Below are 19914 nucleotides of genomic sequence, written 5' to 3' on the forward strand. Positions count from 1 at the left end.
CCAGATTTCACAAGGCTTGCATGAAAACAGTTGATATTAATGTGAGATTTTGATCTAAGAACACAGAAAGTAAGCTACCATTCTTCTTGATCATCTATGTGGTGATAGCTCAGTCTGATTTTAGATCTACAGATAATAAACTTACTATAACTGATATATTATTTGTTGTTGTCTTAGGTATACCAATAACGGTGCCACCACCAGGTAAACTTGTTTAAATTTTCTTCCACATTTGATTAAGAAATGAAAACTTAAGTGATGTGCAACTTACCAACTTCCTTTTAATTTGCTAGATAAAAGTTCATAAATACAAAACCATACATATAGATGTAGGCTCAGTTATTTTAACGCCAGGCCGTTGACTAGTGGATCTAATCAGCCTGTTTCTTAGATGTGTGCTTCCTCCTTTTCTTTCCATTCTTTTTTTTTTTTTCAGCTGTGCAGAAAATAGTTGTAATTGTTGTTTACTGAGTATTGTTAGATACTCAGGAATTTTCCTATGCTTCTAAATCACTGTGTTTTTAAGCATGATAAGGTATTTGATTTGGAACACTGATAATATACATTTAAAAATGAGATTTTGTTAAGCTGGAAAGAAGTTCTCGTCTTACAGAATAAAACCCATTTACACAGTGAGAAACAAATTTTTGTGTTTTACTCTCTAGAGTCTGTTTGCTATTATATGCTTAGCCTAGTTCTTTTATATGTTTGTTTGTTTCCCCCTCCCATTTATTATTACAGGCTTTCCACCACCACCTGGAGGTCCTCCACCTTCCCTCATACCCACAATAGAAAGGTAATTATCTGTTTGAAGTCTTACAAAGCAATATATCAATATTCTGTAATTGAAATAAGTTAATAAGGTCTCTTATGGTACTCAGTGTGTTATGGATTTTATCTGGGAACAGGGAGACAGGTCCAGATTTTTACAGAAATGTTACTAGTCTCACCTCTCTGACAATATTCTTTCGACTTGGTTACTTAGCTACTTATTAGTTTAGTTGTGTTATAATACTGTATCAATGCCAAGACTTAAGGACAAGGTCAGGGTAATGATTGTTAAAGTTTTCTTTAGTGGGCTGAAGGCTTATTTAGGTGAACTGTGTCCTTTTCTATAGATGCAAATAATCAATTTAGCCACCAATTGAAGCCCTCATAAGCTATAGGAGATGCCAGAGTTCCACAGAATACAAATTTGTATTCCTGCTGTGTTTGATCTAAGTGTTCAGCTTTAATAGGCCTAGCATGTTCTTTTTTAATGCCTTTTTAATATAGATATACAAAATACACGTATTTTATATATATGTACATACGGATATTTTATATATATGTATGCACATGTCTTTATTTTTTTATATATATATATACACACACACACATATATATAAAAGGAAGAAAAAAAGTTGGCCAGCACAGTCCTTTAAAAGTATTTATGTTTTACTAGAGGCCAAAACCAGATCATCCACAAAGCTCTCTTAAGAAGATGGTACAAGCCTCTTGCCAGTACTTTGGATTTCACTGCAGGAAGGTGCACACGACTGTTCCTTTGAAATTGAAAAATTCTGTTAACGTGTACACTACAGGATGATGATGGTAAATCTCACAAAATCCTCATCTTGTGTAATTCAGAAAAACATCTAGCTGGATGCATTTGATGCGCACGAAAGTAAATTTGTTATTTCATACAGTTGCTGTGACTGCTGCTTCTGACTCTTAAGCAGAAGAGGTTACTGCATCATTTACTTGGGTCTATTAATATAGCTACTGAAATACGATGTGAAAGTACCAAGCTTATTGTGGAACTTGGGAACTAGATCTCATACTTTTAAATATTAAGATGTTGGATTGGCCTTTCATTATCATTGGTGTTGTTTTGTCTTTAAACTAAGCTAATCCCAAACTTACTTCGTAATGTTCAAGTGCCTTCAAGAACAGAATAACACTTAGGTTAAACCCTGCAAAGATAATTCACTCAAGATATGTGGGAAGTACTGTAAGGTCATGAAAGAATTATATATTTATGAATTTCTCCTGTGCATGTAGCATCCTTTTTAACCTTTCTGGTTTTTACCTACTTGAGTTGGCTACCACTGAAAGAAGTCAGCCTAGAAAATGTGTAGCTAATTTAATAGTTTATTTATAGAACTACACATTTGAAGTCCACCTGTTCTTAGATACACTTCCATACCTACTTTTTAACAGAAAGAATGAGATTGGCTTCACTCATGAATGAAGCACATTGAAGCAACTGCAGGTTAAGTTTAGTATCTGTGCAGAAACATTTTATGATACAAGAAACATTTGAAATAGAAAATTCATTGAAAATACAAAAGAGCAGCTTTGGCATAAATAATTTCTGTTTAAAATTTTAAGGAGAGAGAATGTGACTTTAAGCTCCTGTAATACATATTTGTGTTGATAGACAGTTTCCTTAGTGAGTAATGCTCAAAATGGAGGACTTAAATCCATTTATAACAAACATTTAGTTTTATTCTGTATGGTGGTTAGAGTTCAGGGGAATAATATTAGAAGTACATATTTATTCATTTAGGTAGCTTTGGTAAATGGCATTTTTACATGTATTTTCTTTTCAACAGTGGACATTCTTCTGGCTATGATGGTCGTTCTGTTCGTGCATTTTCCTACGGCAGTGGTGAGTAAGCGTGCTGGTTTTGAAAATTTTAACTAGTGCTAGATTAAATTGCTTGATACACTCATGAGGATTTTTGCTAAGAGACTAAACAGGGCCTTACAGTAATTCATTTTGAAAGCTCATTGCCTACCATTATAAACAAATATATGCTGTTGCAAATTTAACAGCTGTTGGTAAATACTGTTATTTTGCTTACTTACTTACTCATAATGCTGGTTATCTTTCCACACTGCTTTTGCAGAACTCTGATTTTAAAAAATAATACACCGTAATATGGACCCTCATGGCAAAGAATTTCTTCTCTCTGTCCAGTCTAAACCTACCTTTTTTCTGTTTAAAACCACTGCCTCTTGTTCTGTCACTACAGGCCCTTGTAAAAAGTCTCTCTCCATCTTTCTTATAAGCCCCTTTTGTGTATTGAGAGGCCACAGTAAGGTCTCCTCAGAGCCTTCTCTTCTTCAGGCTGAAAACTGGAACCTAGGAGAGACGTGCCAGATTCATGACGATTTTTCATGGCCTTCCTTTGGACCTGCTCTAACATGTCTTTCTTGTACTGCGGGCCCCAGAATTGGGTACAGTACTCCAGGAGGAGTCTCGCAAGTGTGAGGAGAGGGAAAATTACATCCCTTGACCTGCTGGCCATGCTTCTTTGATGGAGCCCAAGATGTGATTGGCTTTCTGGGCTGCAGACTCAAACTGCTGGTTCATACTTAATTTTTCATCCACCTCTACCCCCAGATCCTTCTCTACAGGGCTGCTCTCAATCAATTCATCAGTCAGTCTGTACTCATACTGAGAATTGCCCCAACCCAGTGCAGGACCTGACATGTTGCCAGTCACTGCCTCTTGCCGTCCAGCCCCATGCCTATTGCCTTTTCTTCCATCTGACTTTTTCTGTCTCCTTGTTCTTTGTTCCATTGGACCCTATCTGCTGGGAGAAGAAATGGTAGGGAAAATTCTGTCTAGTACTAAGGATACATAATGTTTGGCACAGATCAAACATTCAGATAATGTATCTCTTCATAAGTCTTTAGAGAAGATACACAAAATGACATTTTTGAATGGCATATAATTTCTTGAAGTTGGAGTTGTTTCTGTTTGTTGACATTGAAAGGATCCTTATCAGTTATCAAGTGCTTGCCTGCATGCATGAAAGCTTGTTATGTTTTCAAGAATTCTTGACAAGGGCAAGCAGCTCATTTATGCTGACTACTTTTTTAGCAATAATTGAACTGTGTTTGCTGAAGTTTTAGCAAAAAGGTAAAGCCGAGGCAGACAATTGAGATATCCAAGTGACTATTTTGCTGAAGCTTCAACATCTAGTCATGCAGAGTATTGTATGGAATGCATTCTTAACAGTTATTGGTATGTACATTGCATCTAATATACAGTCTCCAATTCAGAATGTTTTTCATTTTGGAATATCCCTTGTTAGAATTTGCTGTTCTGTCAAGTACTGTCAGGGACACAAGAAGATTTCCATATTTTATGTTGACCTTCAGAGGTGTTGATATGTATGTGTTGTTGCAGTACCGATATTAGGAAGATGACTGTCATCCTGATGATGCCAACATGGAATTTGAACTCCTTCATCAGGGTTAAAAAACTGTATTTGCCTTTTTATGATTATGGAGACCAAGGAGCACAGCCTGCTCCCATCTTCCCACTGTATCTGGCATCCCTTCTGTTGCAAAAGCTTTCATATTTGCAGCAAATTATCTCTAAGCTGTGCCTGTGATTGGGATTTTTGGATCTGTAGAGGCTCAGTGGTATTTTATTGCTGCTGATCATCTCCGAGTGAAACATGTTTTCCTGGCCAGCATCTTACTCTCACTGTCCCTGTCTCACAATGTGATTGCTGGCCAGTATTTTATCAGTGCTGTGTGTGTATCAGAACTTAGGTAAAGTGAGGGCTCAGCGACACACTAGGGTACAGATAATAATTTTAATTAAGAATCTCTATATTTATTTAATTGTTGCTTTGGATGATAGCACTGAATTTCCAACCCCTTGTCTTCTTTACCAGTCTGGTTATATTTCATGGCTTTGTCAAAGTTGTGGGGGATATGAAACATGTTACAAAAACTACCAATCTTGATTAAGGCTCCAGCCTTTCTTCTGCCTATTCAAATTGCGAATCTCATGCCTCAGTGCCTATTCCTTGTGTCAGGCATGTTGCCCACTGCAAGTCCATTAGATAGGTTGCATAGTAAAATAATATTCTTAACTTGTAGCTTCAAGAATATCTATTTTGTCTTTGTGCTCTTCCACTGCTTCAGTGAGGTTTCTTCAGTTTGATCTCAAATCCTTTACACTTTCTCAAAACTCTGCTTTGCCATCAGATCTTTGAATTTTATTGAGCTGTCAAAATACGGCACTGCATTTGGTCTACCAGTGAAGCAACCTGTATGCTTGTTTGCTTTTTCCTCAAGCATTTCTCTGTTCTGTGCTCTAAATGTTCATGATATCTTATGAACATGCAAGAAATTTAGCGTTACAGAAACAGTTTGGGAGTCAGTATTTTTTGAGGCACAAAGAAGTTGTATTAAATCGTTTGCCTTATACTGTGATAACCATGCGCCTCCAAAACAGGACTTAAGCCTCTAAAACTATTGATTGTTCAAAGCTCCCTCTCTTCTTGTTTTAAAAATCAATTAAACTTTAGAATTGTCCTTCTTTTTATAGAAATTATTAGAACAATCCATGTAGGAATACTAAAAGTGACAAATTACTTTGTTCTAAGCATTAAATGCTGAACACCAGTTCATATTGGAAAGTAAGCTTCTTTTGTGTTGCGAACAATAACTGGTGAAAATCTAGATCTAAAAATGTGCAGAGTATCAAATAACTGGTTTATCTCATGTTATTGGGGTGAAAATGACATACTTCTGTCAGATGAGGATTACTGCAGATGTGGGGGAGTAACCAAAATTTATCATAAGTTTATGCTACCATTCATAATTGTTCTATAGTATACATTTAAAGTTAAGTTTACACTTTAGATCAGAATATTCTAGCAGCCAGTGGACCATATGTATGTTGTTGACATAGTGGCAAGTCAAGGAAATTAACAGTCTTTAAAATCCAGCTGTTTTTTTGCTATTTCTGGCTGCTTTCCTTAGAAGAATTTCAGGTTTTGGCAGTATAATGAACAGCATACTATTGTATTAGGATATTTTTTTCTGTTAACTCCTCATTCTGTCTGTACCTCTGAAATGAAACTGTATCAAGCATTTGTTAAAGGCGAAACCTCATATAAATGCTTTTTTAAAGACTTATAATGCTTTTCACTGCAAATGTAGTTTAACAATGATGTGTTTTTTTCCTGCTCCACTGCCTGCTCAGAAGGTCTTTTGTATTCCTCCTTTGGATGTTTGGCAGACTGCTGTCTTCAGCTTCTGCCAAAGCTTTCTGGGGCAGGCATACCCCAGACATAGGCAAGGCAGTCTGAATGTAGCTGTCAGGAGAAGCCACTGATTTTATAACTCGAGTATTAAATACAGCATCAGTAATGCACTTTATATTGTTCAGTGAAATATTTATGTTAATTAAGCTGTTAATGTCTCTTTGTGACACCATGGAGTCAAGTGAATATTGTTCTCATATTATAGATAATGGAGTGGAACTCAAAACAAACGATTTATTGAAGGCTATGTTATCATTGGCTAGCAAAGCAGATAAGCAGAAAGTGAGAAGTCCTCTGTACTGTAAGTCCACTAGAGAGTGCTGTTTCCAGTTAAATCCAGAGCCCTTATTTTTCATTGATAGGATATATTCACGGGACTTCTGGAGAGGGAGGGCAGAACAGAACAATTGGGGCATTAAGACTAGTAGTTATTTATTACATTGGAGTTGGGAGAAAGCAATGGAGAAGCATGTCCCTTCTCTCTTCCCATTGCTGTTACCTAAAAAGATTGTGAGACATGGTTGTGACTTCTTCAACTTCTTAAGCGTATCATCCTTAAGATAATACAGTTAATTTTCTGCATCTATTATAAATCAGCAGCAATAGTGATTGTGCTGAGTATTCACTAGAAATGGCATCTTACAAAGTATAAGTTAGGAGCATTAATTTCTTCTCCTCAGAATGAATTTCTGGAATTTATTTCTAAAGCTGCTGTTACAGCTGTAACTAGAAAAGTATGTCAAAGCACAGTATAGAATATAAATCAGTGAATGAGAGCTTTGTAACTAACGTTATATTTTAAATACAATGATTTTAAAGGACAAGACAAAAATAGTAGCATCTAAATATAAAGTTGGAAGCATCCTTTTTCCTTGTTTTTCTGAACTGCACTTGGAGAGCCACTGAGTTTCAGAGGCAGTTTTGTTTTCTGGTTGTTTTTGTTTTTATTGTTACCCCAGAACACAGCCATTTGACCACATAAAATGAGATTCTTTCAGCAAATCTTTGCACAATGTGGGGGTTTTGTTAGGGCTTGTTTCTTTTTTTTCCCTTTTTTTTTTTTTTTCCCAAGAGGATTTAGACAGTCTGTGGGGTGTATCCTGGTTCTAGATATCTTCATAACAAGTATTTAAATGAGTGCCAGAGGCCTTTATTAGCATCATGGAAAAAATGCAGAGTTTGCTCAGAATTAACTTTTACGTGAAAGGGGAAGACTGAAAAATGTCATTGGAGGAGGCTGACAAACGCCTGTGTGTTCATGCATAAGTAGTATTGCAGTTTTCATATGGTATCTGATTTTGTTCTTTCTAATACCCACGTCTTTTTCTTTAGTCACCTTTCCGCACCTTGCAGGTTCCGCTCCTTCGTGGTCTAGTCTTCTGGACACCAGCAAGCAGTGGGATTACTATTCACGAAGAGAGAAGGATAGGGAACGTGAGAGAGAGCGATCTCGAGATCGGGACCGGGACCGAGACAGAGACAGAGACCGAGAACGTACCAGAGACAGGGAAAGGGACCGAGATCACAGTCCAACTCCAAGTGTGTTCAACAGGTAACTGAAATGTCGTAAGCATGCTGCAACCCTGTGTCTATGTGAAATAGTGTACTTCAGCATTACAATTTAGTGTCCATTTGTATATTCTGAAGAGCCGGAGGTTGCGGCTTTCTCCCCTTCCCCCTTTTATCTATACTATAACTAAACTTTAGAATGTAAAACAGAAGTGTAAAAAAGACAGTATACATCCAAACTGGTCATAGTGCTTTACAGGTTAAAGGTGTGATTTAAGCCCTGTGCGTGATATACACAGCTCTATTTGACATAAGGAGTTCCAGAAAAATCTGTGGAAGTGCTCAGTGAATCTTAGTTGCCATTTCAGCGCTAAGAGTAATGTGGGGCAAAATTTGACCCTAATTAATGGTGTTATTAGCTGTTAAAATTGTTAGTTTGATCATTAGCACTAGCTGGATAATATTCTATTCTATCTTTTTTAAAACTATTATTTCAAGGTCAAAAAAAACTTTTATACATTTCCAGGCAGATGATGACAATAATGACCAATAACTTCAGCTTTCAACTCTCTACTTGCTTTAAGAAAAAAGAATTAAAAAACTGCAACTGTTCTGTGGTTCATGTGCACAAGTATGAAGCCGTTTTACATTTAACGTTGAGCTTGCTTTGACTCCGTAGAGTAGAGGCCTGCTGGCTTGCCAGGTTTATCTAAATTTACTTTGCTCGTTATTTGCTAAGTGTTTTAGCAAATTGTCCTGACACCTGTCTGAGTTGTTTGGGGTTATTTTGTTAAGTTTCAATTTTTGCAGAATATACATGTTAGCTATTGGGTAGATGGTTTTTACCAGTGGTTTTACACTGCGGAGCATGAGATCACGGGGAGTCAACATTACTTCAGTTGAAAGATGACATTTTTTGCATGATGAATGCTAGCTGAAGACCCAAAGTAGGTGCAAGATAAGGGATTTTCCATGTATGCTGATGGTGTGATGTCCTCTCCTGTGTGCATTTGCTGTGTTCCAGGGTCAGTTTCTGAGAACTCAAGACCAATCTAAACATCTGTTTCTCAGACAGCTTGATTGAAGGCCAGAAAGAAGCCTGGTCATTCAAGGGTGCTTGAAATGAACCTTAATAGCTTCCAGGCCTCGCGAAATCTCTGTGCTGCTGCCAGAGTTATCTGTAAAGGAGGGGGAAGAGCAGGCCTCAACTTTTTTATGTGACTAAATTATCCACCATCTGTAGCAAAGCTGTTGCCACATGGCTGTGTAAGAAAACGGGAGGCCCTTAACTAGTGTAAGTTGGTTTGGGAGTCACAGAGAAGTTGGGAGAGGCTTAAGAGAGAACATGCAGACATAACGTTTTTTAAGAAGGTTTATTTTCAGTTCTGTGCACTTAAGAAAATAAAAGAGCTGTGAGGAGGAGAAGGTGAACTCTTTTAAAAAGAGACTATACAGATTCATTACGTTCAAATTCCCTTTGTTTAAACTTTGTTCAAGCGGCACTGTGGTATGATTTGGAGTAAACATCATCTTCAGCTTTTTACTGCTCAGAAATTACTGCTTTCATTGTTTTTAGCAGTTCTTTTCCAGATCAGCAGCCTGTATTTGTGCTGTAGTATTTCCTAGAACTGTAAGAAAATGGAATTATTTTTATTCTATTCGTATAACCAAAATGTGGTTAAAAAATGAATCTTCAGCTGTCTTTATATTCTGCTCTACCTTTACCCTGCTATGTCAGATGAAATTATGTGTTTTTACACTGTATCTCACTGCTCCCTTGAGAAGATGCCGTACTTTTTAGACTGTTATCCCTTCTGCAAAGGGTTTTTGTGTTTTGCTAGTTTCAAGTCAATTTGTTACCGCTAAAAATATACACTTTGGAATTTGATTGATACCTTACCATTTTGTTGTTCTTCCTCACCAATTTGAAAAAACTAAACCAAAACCCAGCAACTATATTTCTAAGGCCCTGGAATGCAGTAATCCCATGCAGCAGAGCAGATGGGGGTCTGTGTGGCTAGAAAGCAGCTTTACAGAAAAGGACTTAGTGTCCTGGTGGACAGCAAATTGAATGGGACTCAGCACCTAGTGTGTAATAAAGGTCAAAATGCATTGAGCCGTGTTAGAGTGTAGCCCACAGGTGGAGAATGCCGTTATTCCCCTCTTATTTGGCACTTGATAACACATGCAAAGTTCTGTGCCCAGTTTTTGGTCCCTTGATATGGAAGACATTGACAGACTGGATACTCCAGTGGAGGTCTGACAAAGTAGTTAGCAGGGCTAAGAGGATGGAGTTTATTTAGCTTGAAAGGAGAAGTATGAGGAGGGTTCTTAAGGCTGTTTTCAGAAGTATGAGTAGGGTTCTTAAGGCTGTTTTCAGCACCTAATGGGTGGTCATAGAGAAGATAAAGCTAGGCTCTTTTTCAGGGTTCACAGAGAAAGAACAGGACATAGTAGTTAAAAGTCATAGCAAGGGAAATTCCAATAGTGAGGAAATAATCACAAAAGGAGTGATCAGGTGCTAGGACAGGTTTCAGAGAGAGATCATAGAATCTCCAGCCTTGTTGATGCTCAAAACGTGACTAAACAAGCCCTGAGCTGCCTGACCAGACTTCTGAGTTAGCCCTGTATCGAGGAGGGGTTAGCCCAAGTGACGTCCACAAAGTCCCTTTCAGCCTAACTCCTTCTGTGATTCTTTGTTGAAGGGTTTTTTAAATGTATGGAGAAGCTTTTTGAATACAGATATAAAAAGGTTGGTATCTCTACCAAAGTGAGATCTCCCCATTTGTGAAGTTAATAGCTTGGTGAAGTTGGGGTCTGTTTTGAAAAAGTAACCAAAGGTGTAGAGAACAAAGATACTATGGATTGGATTGGTTTGGGGCTTCTTTGCCAGGAGAGCACAGGTAACTGTAGATCCTCTTCCACAGGTCAAAGGCTGTAGTGCTCTCAGTGTTGTCTCTGGAAGGCTTTGATAACTGTAATGTAAGCCCATATACAAAGTGAGGAGGAGATCACTGCTGCAACATTGGGTACATGACATTTATTCCTGTTCCTTAAAGCTCCAACATACTGAACTTGGCAAACTGGTATTTTGCTTTACTTATAGAAAAGTTGCTTATTTTCAGACACACAAGCTGTCATGTTTCCTTAGTAGTTTGCCAAAATAAGGTTTATAAAGGAGTATCAGTAATATTTTAACCTTTTCTAGAGTGTTTTATAATAGTTGTGTAACAGAGTAAATGCAGACTGTGAGTTAATGTTGAAGGCTTTGGCTCTCAACTTTGAAATGAAGCTGGAAGTCTACAAGTAACCATCTTACGTTCATACAGCAAGCTCATCAGAAGGCAATGTTAGACATTAAAATTTTCACTTTTTAATTAGACAGTGATCAGTCTGGCAAATAATATCACATGTTGGGTGTAAACTACAGTTGAATTGATTCTACCTTTCTCTATCCCTGCAAGCCTGCAGAAATGAAATGTTCCTAAAACTGTGATGACTAGTGGCACTTCAAAGGTGTTTTAATACAGGAGCCCCCCATCTAACAAAATTTTTCAGTTGTTGTTCAAAGTCAAATCGGGCCTTACCTTTGGTTATAACTTTTGGTAGATTTCAGAACCTAATTTTAATTTAATTTTTAACATTATACTTCACCACCCCCTCACCACCACCCCACCACCCCCCCCCCTTGAACCTGAGCTTTATAACTGGACTTCACCAGGCACGTGCTTTTCTTACACACCAAATTAAGACACACTTCAAACAGATGAAATGAAGGCTGTCATTCTGAGCTTACTAACTGCTGTGCAAGCTAAGTTAGTCTTCTCTTCCATATGACTTGTCCTAGAAACTAGCAGTTGATATCAACCTTCATCTTTCTGTGACATTTCATTTCTAAGTGTTGGTTTTGCCCCTTTTGCTGAAGCCTGGAGTTAGTTAGGTTCTTATGAGAAGAAATGCTCAGTAGAATGGGACTTGGATTGTAAATGTCTCCCCTACAGTTCTCGCCTTTCCAATAGTAGAATAGAAATTTAAGGGTAAAGCAATGGTAAACGATTGATACGGATAGAAACTGGTTAAAGGCATAGGACTGGAGATTTCAGCACTCTTAAGACTGGGGATTTGTTTTCTCCCTTGCCCTCACCCGCAGCTGCTTTAGTTTACCTGTCTGAGTTTTGGACATCTCAGTGGAGCAGTTGCATTTCTTTTCACATTCTGGACTATAACCTAGTGTGCCTTAAGCTGGATGTGGAGTAGCATGGTCAGAATTCGTGTTCTGTGGCTGTTCTGCCTTCATTTTTTACAAGTTTATGTGTGTCTGTAGTAGGGTTTTCTCCCGGGAGAGACATTAGATTTAACATAGGCTTTTTAAAAAGTGTTTAATGCCGTTGAATTTTGCTTTTGTCTTAAGAGGGGGGCAATAGATCGGAGACGTGATAGTGGCATGATGCCTGTGAGGGATACTGAGCACAGGCACAGGCTGGCCAGAGAGGTGGTGGAGTCTCTATTCTTGGAGATACCCATAGGCCAATCTGGACATGGTCCTGTGCAACTGATGGTCCTGGTGGCTCTGCCTGAGTAGGGGTTTGGACCAGATGACCTCCAGTCATGCCTACCAACCTGAACCATTCTGTGATGATATGATCTGTCACAAATGTACTTTACTGGATCTGATCAGCTTATTCTCAGATCTGTATTTTTACGTGCATTATAAAATCTTATACATGTTATACAATTTTGTAACAATACAGGCACCAGTTAATGCAGTCATTTTACAGATGGACATATTGTAACTCTGAGTTCTTTAGTACTAACTGTAGTTTTTCTGATTTTGATGTGTGAATGTTCTTAATGTCCCTCAGAAAACCAGGATTTTTCTGCAGGGCATTTGATGCTTCCCTACAGTGTCTCAAATTGCTAATTTTTGAAATTTGCTTCATGACATAATCCTACAGAGTTTCATAGAAAGACTAGTGCCCAAGTTACAGCAAATAAAATTGTTTTGATCCAAGTTCTCACTGCTCCAGGACATGAAAAATCTCTTGAGCTGTCAAAATACGAAAATACGTTCTTAAATAAAGCCTTTAGATTCTTGTGTAGCCTGTAATGTTTAGGGGGTTTACCAGCATTGTGGCAGGGCTGCACTTGCAGTAATCCAAGAGAGGAGTGGAAGTAGAGGCAGCATTGGCACTGGACACAAATGAATTTTAAAAGCAACCCAAAACACTGAGTATATGTTACTGTTGGTCCCTTTGCACCCAGCTTTTCCTTTCTTGAAGCTGATGTAAGGAAGTAAATTAACTGTACCGAAATTTAATTTAATTTACCCAAATGGTATAATAATCAAAAAGTGTTTTGATAAGTGTTGAGCTTTACACACACTGACCTGAATATAACTAAAGGTTATGTAGGATTGGACTTTATTTGCAGCTAGATACAGGTTTAAGCTAACTGCTTGATAATTCCTGTATAAACATGTGACCCTGTTGTACCTTCCATTTTGTTGAACAATCCCCTTTCAAAATTGCATTAACCACAGAAGTCTTAATGTGTAAGGTGAAGAGTTTTAATGGCCTTTTAGCATATGTGGTGGATCTCGTCTAAAAACTCAGCAGCAACATTAATATTTTTCTATCTATCTTGTGAGTGTGTAAGAATTTCTTTTTTAGCATAAATATGGTATTAGTGTCCTGAAAATGTCTTCTTTTTTAATCAGTGATGAAGAGCGATATAGATACAGAGACTATGGGGAAAGAGGCTATGACCGCCATAGAACAAGTAGAGAGAAAGAAGACAGACACAGAGACAGGAGACACAGAGAAAAAGAAGATACTAGGCACAAGTCATCTCGAAGGTTTGATTTTTGAGTTTTTTAATAGGATACGAAAGACTTGAGCAGCTTAAAAAAATAAACTTTTAAAAGACCCCCAAACAAGCTGGAGTTTGTGGAAAGACTGTAAATACTTTGATGTACTAATTGGAGCAAGTCTGCCATATAAAATGTGGACAGACAAAAAGCAATGTTAGCCCCGGGTAACTTCATACTGAATGATGTATGTGACAGTCTTAGCTAGTGAGCAGAAATTATGAATTTGGGGAAAGATGGCTAAAGAAATGGGTCAGAAAGAGGTGGAGTGAAGCTGACATTCAGAAGCATTAACATAGGAACTGAACTATGGTACTTAGTAAGTAAAATAACCCTCATAGTCGCTTGATAGAAATTGTTCAACTTGATACTTTTGAAGTTAGAAATAAATGTTGAGTACAGTGAACATGGTCAATAAGAATGTTAAATCATTAAGAGATGCCAGTAGGAGCATGACTTATATAAGTATTACTATTAGAATATGGGTTACAAATGTGAAAAATCATTCCAATTTCCCAACAAAAAGTATAGGATGGGGGGATGTATGCACCACTCCATGAAAAATTCATTTTGGTGCTGATATCCAAATACTGTATGAGTTGGAGCAGGTGCCAGTTTTCAAATATGAATACAAAGGCTGTTTTTATGGTACTCTGTAATGAAATGATGCCTGTCATGCAATTGTTTGAGTGATTTTTTCTCTCTATTTAGTAACAGCAGACGTCGTCATGACAGTGAAGAAGGGGATAGCCATAGAAGGCACAAACACAAAAAATCCAAAAGAAGCAAAGAAGGAAAAGAAGCCAGTGGTGAACCTGCTCCTGAACAGGAAAACACTGAAGCTGCCCCTGCGGAATAGGCTTGTGTGATTTTTGTCTACTTGCATATATATTAGTGCCAGAAATAGATTACTATAAATCTTGTTATTTTTCTGGGTATTAAAATAATTTGCTCTTAATCTTGTTCTGTTAGTTTGAAATCAAAGTTTACTTTGTTGTTTGGTTTTCTTTTTTGTTTTCTTTCTTTTTTTTTTTTTTTTTTGAAAATAAAAGAATGAATTTTTCATGTTAAGATTCCTGGACTGACTTTGTCTTTTAAGTGAGAAAACCTCTTAATTAGCTAGGGCCTTATGCTCTTACAGTGTATGTAGGGCTTAAGTTAAGTTATTTGTGTTAAAAGTGTCTCCTGTTTTTTATAAGCCACTGGGAAGGTCATTGTTTTACTGAATTTAGAAACAGTGTACATTCACTTTATTATATACCAACATCTGGAACAGTGTGGGTTTAGTATAACTTTTGGAATTCATATTTGAAAAGGTCCATCTTTTGCTACAGGGACAGGCAGGAATTGCAGACTCTTGTCTTCAAGAATCTTGTACTAAGGTGAAATGAAAAAAATAGGGAAACTGGGCAAGGTGCTGATTGTTCTTAGTCTGATGGAACACTCTGATACACTTGGTAATTATGTCTGGTTTGTGTGGGTGCATAAGGGTGAATTAATTTGGATAATCATCCCTGCTGCTTTTCAGTGGCTTAAGAGAAAGTTCATGTTAGTCTTTCTTCTAGAGGTACAGCTGTCCTTGACATGATAAAGATTAACAAATATATCCTCTTCCCATTGCTAGCTTGTGAGGAAAAGTTAACACTTCGGAAAGTGGTTCATTTGCAGAGAAAGGCAAAGAACTATTTTTAGAAAAAATATAAGACTGTCATCACTAGCAGAATTACTCCATGCAGAACAGCATTGTGTGATTGGCATGGTGCTGTTTAGAAGACTTACTTTATGGTGTTAACAGAGTATGTCCTTAAAAACAATAATTCTGTATAAAACCCCTATATTTAATAGTATTAATCAAACCAGGGAAACTGGGTTGCTTGGTTTTGGATGAAAAGAATGTCTGTACAAGTACACAGTTACAGTTATTTTTTAATTATTTTAGAAATTTAATTCACAGTTTTACAGACTAACAGTACTTGAAAGTCTTGAAAATACCAGCTTCATGCTGACCATGAAAAGATACACATAATCCAAGTGCTATTACTGTGTTGGATAAAAACCTTCACCTCATTTTTGCAACTAGAAAAAATGGCAAGAAATTGTTCTGTAAGTTATTCAAGGATTTCTTTTTGTAAATCAAAATAAAGTGAGTGAGCAGGAGCTGCTCCTCCTGACATTTCAGTATTATTATAATGCATTAAATATACATATATATATAAAAAAGAAATACAACAAAAAAACCCTTAAGAATATGGGGAAGGAAAGGCTTAAGTCTGTAACAAATCACTCCGAAGTGATTTTCTGACAGATGTCCCTGCTTTGCCTAAATTTGACTTTTCTTGACATGCGGATTGAAATTTCACCAACCTTTTCTTTATCAATACATACTTGACCTCCCCCAAAAGCAAAACCTGATGTTCCTCTCCACAGAGTTGTTTTATAAAAAAGTGCCAGGCCAGGACACAATTGTGAGAGTAATTTTCCCCTTCAGTTCTTTGAGCATCCGTGCCAAGCAGGCATGCAGCATTCCTGATGTGTTCCTGCCATTGACAGCAAGGAGGATGTCGCCACATCTGAAAAACCAAAGGCAAATATGAGAACAATTTGAACGAGGTGACTTCTTCTCTTAAAAGTTTGCAAATGCTAAAGCATGTGCTTGACGTGGGAGGAAGGGGTAGAAATGAGTATTTCTATTCCTTCTCTAGCTAAGTACTGTTCATGAATAAGGGAATAAAGCAGATGAAAATACTTGGGTGTTGTTTTTTTTTGGTTTTCCACTTAGAACTTAATTAGGTTTGAAAGAAGATACAGTCCTTTCAGATAGGAGTGATCCATGTTCTGAGCAACCTGTGTTTTTTAAGACTTCTCAATTGATGTAAGTTTGCGCCATGATTCTGCATTCACTCTCTTAAAATGTATTTGTGTTTGCAGAAAAGGTGGTTGGTTGGGTTTTTTGGAGCTGGGGGGTGGGGAAGCTGCTCTGAGCTGGCATGCTTTGTGCTACCCCAGAGATCAAACTGACTTATCTTTATTCTTACTCATATACTAGTGATTGCAAGGCAGCTGAACACATGCTACTATGAAGGCAAATGTATTAAAGTTCAGGACACTTACATCTTATTTCCATATCTCACAGAGTTAGTTCTGTATCAATGAGTTTTCCCTCCCACACAGAGCCTTCATGAAAATTAGTTTTAACACCCCTTCCCCCACCGCCCACCAGTGAACTAGATGAAAGACTTAAATGCTACATTTCATTAGTTATCTTTACCTAATTCTGCCATCATTATATGCCGGTGTCCCCCCAACGATGGATTTGATGAAGAATGGTTTGTTTCCAGTGTGTTCTTCATAACCTCCTACGATGCTGAAGCCAAGGCTTCCAGATGTATTTCTTCGTAATACAATTTCTTTGCAGCTGTACAAATACCTGAAACAAACCAGACTAGTTAAATGTCTTAACTTCAGATTCTGATAAACCATTAATGATGAATCTGCCTTTTCATACACCCACAGAGTGTCTTCAAGGTACAAAATAGCAACAGAGTTCCACGGTATTAGCCACCAATGCTTCCTTCTGTTTTTTGTACTGCTGCTTGCCACAACCACAACCAGTTTTATCCTGAAAGTAAAATTACTTGTAATTTTGGGGTTAAAATAGCAAATAAATTGTTTCAGATGGTAAGAATTTATGCAAATACTCTAGCTGCAATTGAAAGTGACGGAGAAAAACTGTTCATGAATAAAGTAATAAAGCAGGTGAAAACACTTGGGTGTTGTTTTTCCCCATTCTTAGAACTTAATTAGACGGGTTTGAAAGAAAATAGGATATCGTTCTTAGATGGGAGTGATCCATGTTCTGAACAAACGATGGTGTTTAAGACTCCTCAGTTGATTTAAGCTTGATCCATAATCCTGCATTCACTCTCATAAAATGTATTTGTTTGCAGAGGCGGTGGTTAGTTGGGTTTTTTTGAGCCGGGGGGTGGGAAAGCTGCTCTGTGCTGGCATGCTTCGTATTACTCCAGAGATCAAACTGACTTATCTTTATACTTACTCATATAAATATATGCATATATCTATATGTGTATATAGATATATGTATATGCATATATAGATAGATATAGTATCTATATGTATATGCATATATATATAGATATAGTATCTATATATATATGCTAGACATAGAAACTCAACTGAGACTGCATTTAATATTCATAAACTGTTATGCCAAAACCTGTATTTCATTTACCTTGTGTTTCATCAATACATCCTATGACTTGTTTTATCTTCCAGATAAGAGTCTGTGTGTGATTAACTGTGTCAAAAGTGGGCAGGCATTTATTATGGTGGCACATGTTGAAGCTAGGTAATTTCAAGGCCAGTGAAATGGGCCAGAATTACAAATAATCGGAGATGACATGGCGTGGAAGATGAGAGAAACCTATCCATGCCAGTCAGAGCTTTGGAGTACTGAGGCTGCTTGTTCTCACTATAATGATAAACACAAGATTATTATGGTAAGAGAGCTGAAATCAGCTTCTCCCTCCGCTTGTCTTTTAAACATATGATACTGTAAGTTACGCTGATTCAAAGTTAGCTGAAACAAGGACTAGAGGAAAGCAAGAGTAACAAGGCTATTAGGGTCTTATACTTTACCTATTGCACTTAATTTCAATACCTGCTTTGTTTCCTTTTTCTTAATCAAGCAGGAAAAGAAGAATTAATTTCATTATTTACAAAGCAACAGAAGTTTTTATCCATAGCAGTTCACCTACTCATTGTTAGTGGTACCCAGGAATGATTGAAGAGCCTGAAAATCCTTTTGCTATTCCAAATCTGAAGTTATAGCCTAGTCTATGGCAAGCAACTGTTACAAGATCTATTCAGAGACTCAAGGTTTCTAAGAAACAGCTGACACTTCTTCTGTAGAGGGATAAATATCTTAAAGACCAGTATGTCCAGCTTTTTAAAAATTTTACTTATCAAATGATGCTTTTGCAGTATTTCACAGTAGGGCCTTACAGTAATACTAGATTAGTCCCCTGGGACCTACAAATATTCACCTGCTGCCAGGGTGGTAGGTATATAATATTTGCACAAGAATTCACTGGCTGCTAATGTAAGAAACAGGTGACATTTGCTTTTTTCCTTAGCAGCCAGGCATTATTACTTTACCATCTGTGGACTTCTTTAATCTGCAAAATCACTTAAACCCTCTATGTTTGATGGTACTTATCAAGGTCATGACCAAGTGATGCCAGGATACAGCTATTAGTGCTCTTACCTAGTGTTGATTCTGGGGAGCAGGGGCCTGGTGCTACACTCAATGCCTTTGGGAGGACATTCAGCTAAAGCCTAACACTATAGAAAAGAAATACCTGAGCAGGTAAAGAGGAGAACAGAACACAGTGAAGACAAATGAGGCTTACATGCGTTCTGTACATGCAGTCTGTAAGGTTACTGATTACATGGTCTTCATCCATCCAGAAAGCATAAATTGTTATTAAAGTGTGTGCTGAATTTAATTAAAATAGACACAGCATATCAGCATCAGGACTGTTCTCTCTGCCTAAGTAGAGGAAACACATGGAAAGCTAGGAGCAGCAGAGAGCTGCTGCTGTCCTGACTCTAGCACTCTGTGCTGCCTTTTGTCTTACTGAAGGGATAGGGTGTAACTGGCTGTAATGGCAAAGAAGTGAGGTAGGCAAGAGGAGAGGTGCTGGGTATGGGAAAATGGGAGGAAAGGGTTTTTTCCCCAAGTGTTTATGTGTTTCTTTTTTTTTACTCCTGATACCCATGTTGGAAATTAAATGTTTTGAGTTAAATTCTCCAACCATGACTGTTTTGCCCTCAACAAAATGGTGAGCGAATTCCCTGTCTTTACTTTGACCAGTCAGTTTTCTCGCTCTTCTTCTTCCTATATCCTCTTGTTGGGGGTGTTGGATTGTGTGGGTGCTTGGTGCATCCGGCGTCCAACTGCTCACACAGGCCGTAGCCTGAGGAGTGGATAGGTGGTGTGGAAACAAAAGCCCCAGTCTGTGTGTTTTGATCCAGTTAAACTGCCATAACTCACTAAACTGCAGCTGGTCCAAGGAGAGCCATCTTCTGCCTTGGAAGAGAGCAGCTCACAGTGTTCTGCCTCTATCTTTAAATACTCTAAAAGCAGAGGACAAGGAGTAATTTGTGTGTGAACTTGCCTCAGATTCGAGGATAAACAGTGTCTAGACGCAGGGTCCTATCGTAAGAAATAATATAACTGAGCATCAGTTACTCATGCAGAAGGAATTTAAAAATGCCTGTTTTCAAGTAGTTAAATGTACAATTCCTGCTGCTTTTTACAAAGAAAGAGCCTTATGCTCCGGGAATGAAAACCAGCCTGACTTCAAGAGGGCTTCACCAATGACCCCCTCCCACTCTCCCACCCCATTACAGTACACAAGTGGCAGTGGAATTCGGTAATATTTGCTAATTGCTCCCATC

At 37.8% G+C, this 19914-nt stretch overlaps 2 protein-coding genes across 16 annotated transcripts in view; one reads left to right on the top strand and one right to left on the bottom strand.

The window, feature by feature from the left end:
- The window catches only part of FIP1L1 (factor interacting with PAPOLA and CPSF1), a 41504-nt gene extending 27037 nt beyond the window's left edge, over positions 1–14467 (top strand). For 2 of the 11 annotated variants that reach the window (XM_061472740.1, XM_061472765.1), the window contains 7 exons: positions 178–204; positions 742–796; positions 2598–2653; positions 6265–6360; positions 7392–7611; positions 13285–13422; positions 14146–14467. In XM_061472740.1, coding sequence (XP_061328724.1) covers positions 178–204; positions 742–796; positions 2598–2653; positions 6265–6360; positions 7392–7611; positions 13285–13422; positions 14146–14293 — 740 coding nt within the window. In that variant the 3' untranslated portion in view covers positions 14294–14467. The remainder of the gene's footprint in view (positions 1–177; positions 205–741; positions 797–2597; positions 2654–6264; positions 6361–7391; positions 7612–13284; positions 13423–14145) is intronic. The other 9 variants (XM_061472774.1, XM_061472814.1, XM_061472756.1 and 6 more) reach the window with 6 other exon arrangements.
- A 1280-nt stretch (positions 14468–15747) lies between these two features.
- Positions 15748–19914, bottom strand: part of LNX1 (ligand of numb-protein X 1) — an 80463-nt gene continuing 76296 nt past the window's right edge. For all 5 annotated transcript variants that reach the window (XM_061472695.1, XM_061472677.1, XM_061472686.1 and 2 more), the window contains 2 exons: positions 16703–16861; positions 15748–16004 (listed from right to left, as the gene is read on the bottom strand). In XM_061472695.1, coding sequence (XP_061328679.1) covers positions 15869–16004; positions 16703–16861 — 295 coding nt within the window. In that variant the 3' untranslated portion in view covers positions 15748–15868. The remainder of the gene's footprint in view (positions 16005–16702; positions 16862–19914) is intronic.

The sequence above is a fragment of the Pezoporus flaviventris genome, unplaced genomic scaffold, assembly GCF_033815535.1.
Source record: "Pezoporus flaviventris isolate CSIRO_AGI_PZ_B2104156 unplaced genomic scaffold, CSIRO_AGI_Pfla_v1 ptg000002l, whole genome shotgun sequence".
NCBI lineage: Eukaryota > Metazoa > Chordata > Aves > Psittaciformes > Psittacidae > Pezoporus > Pezoporus flaviventris.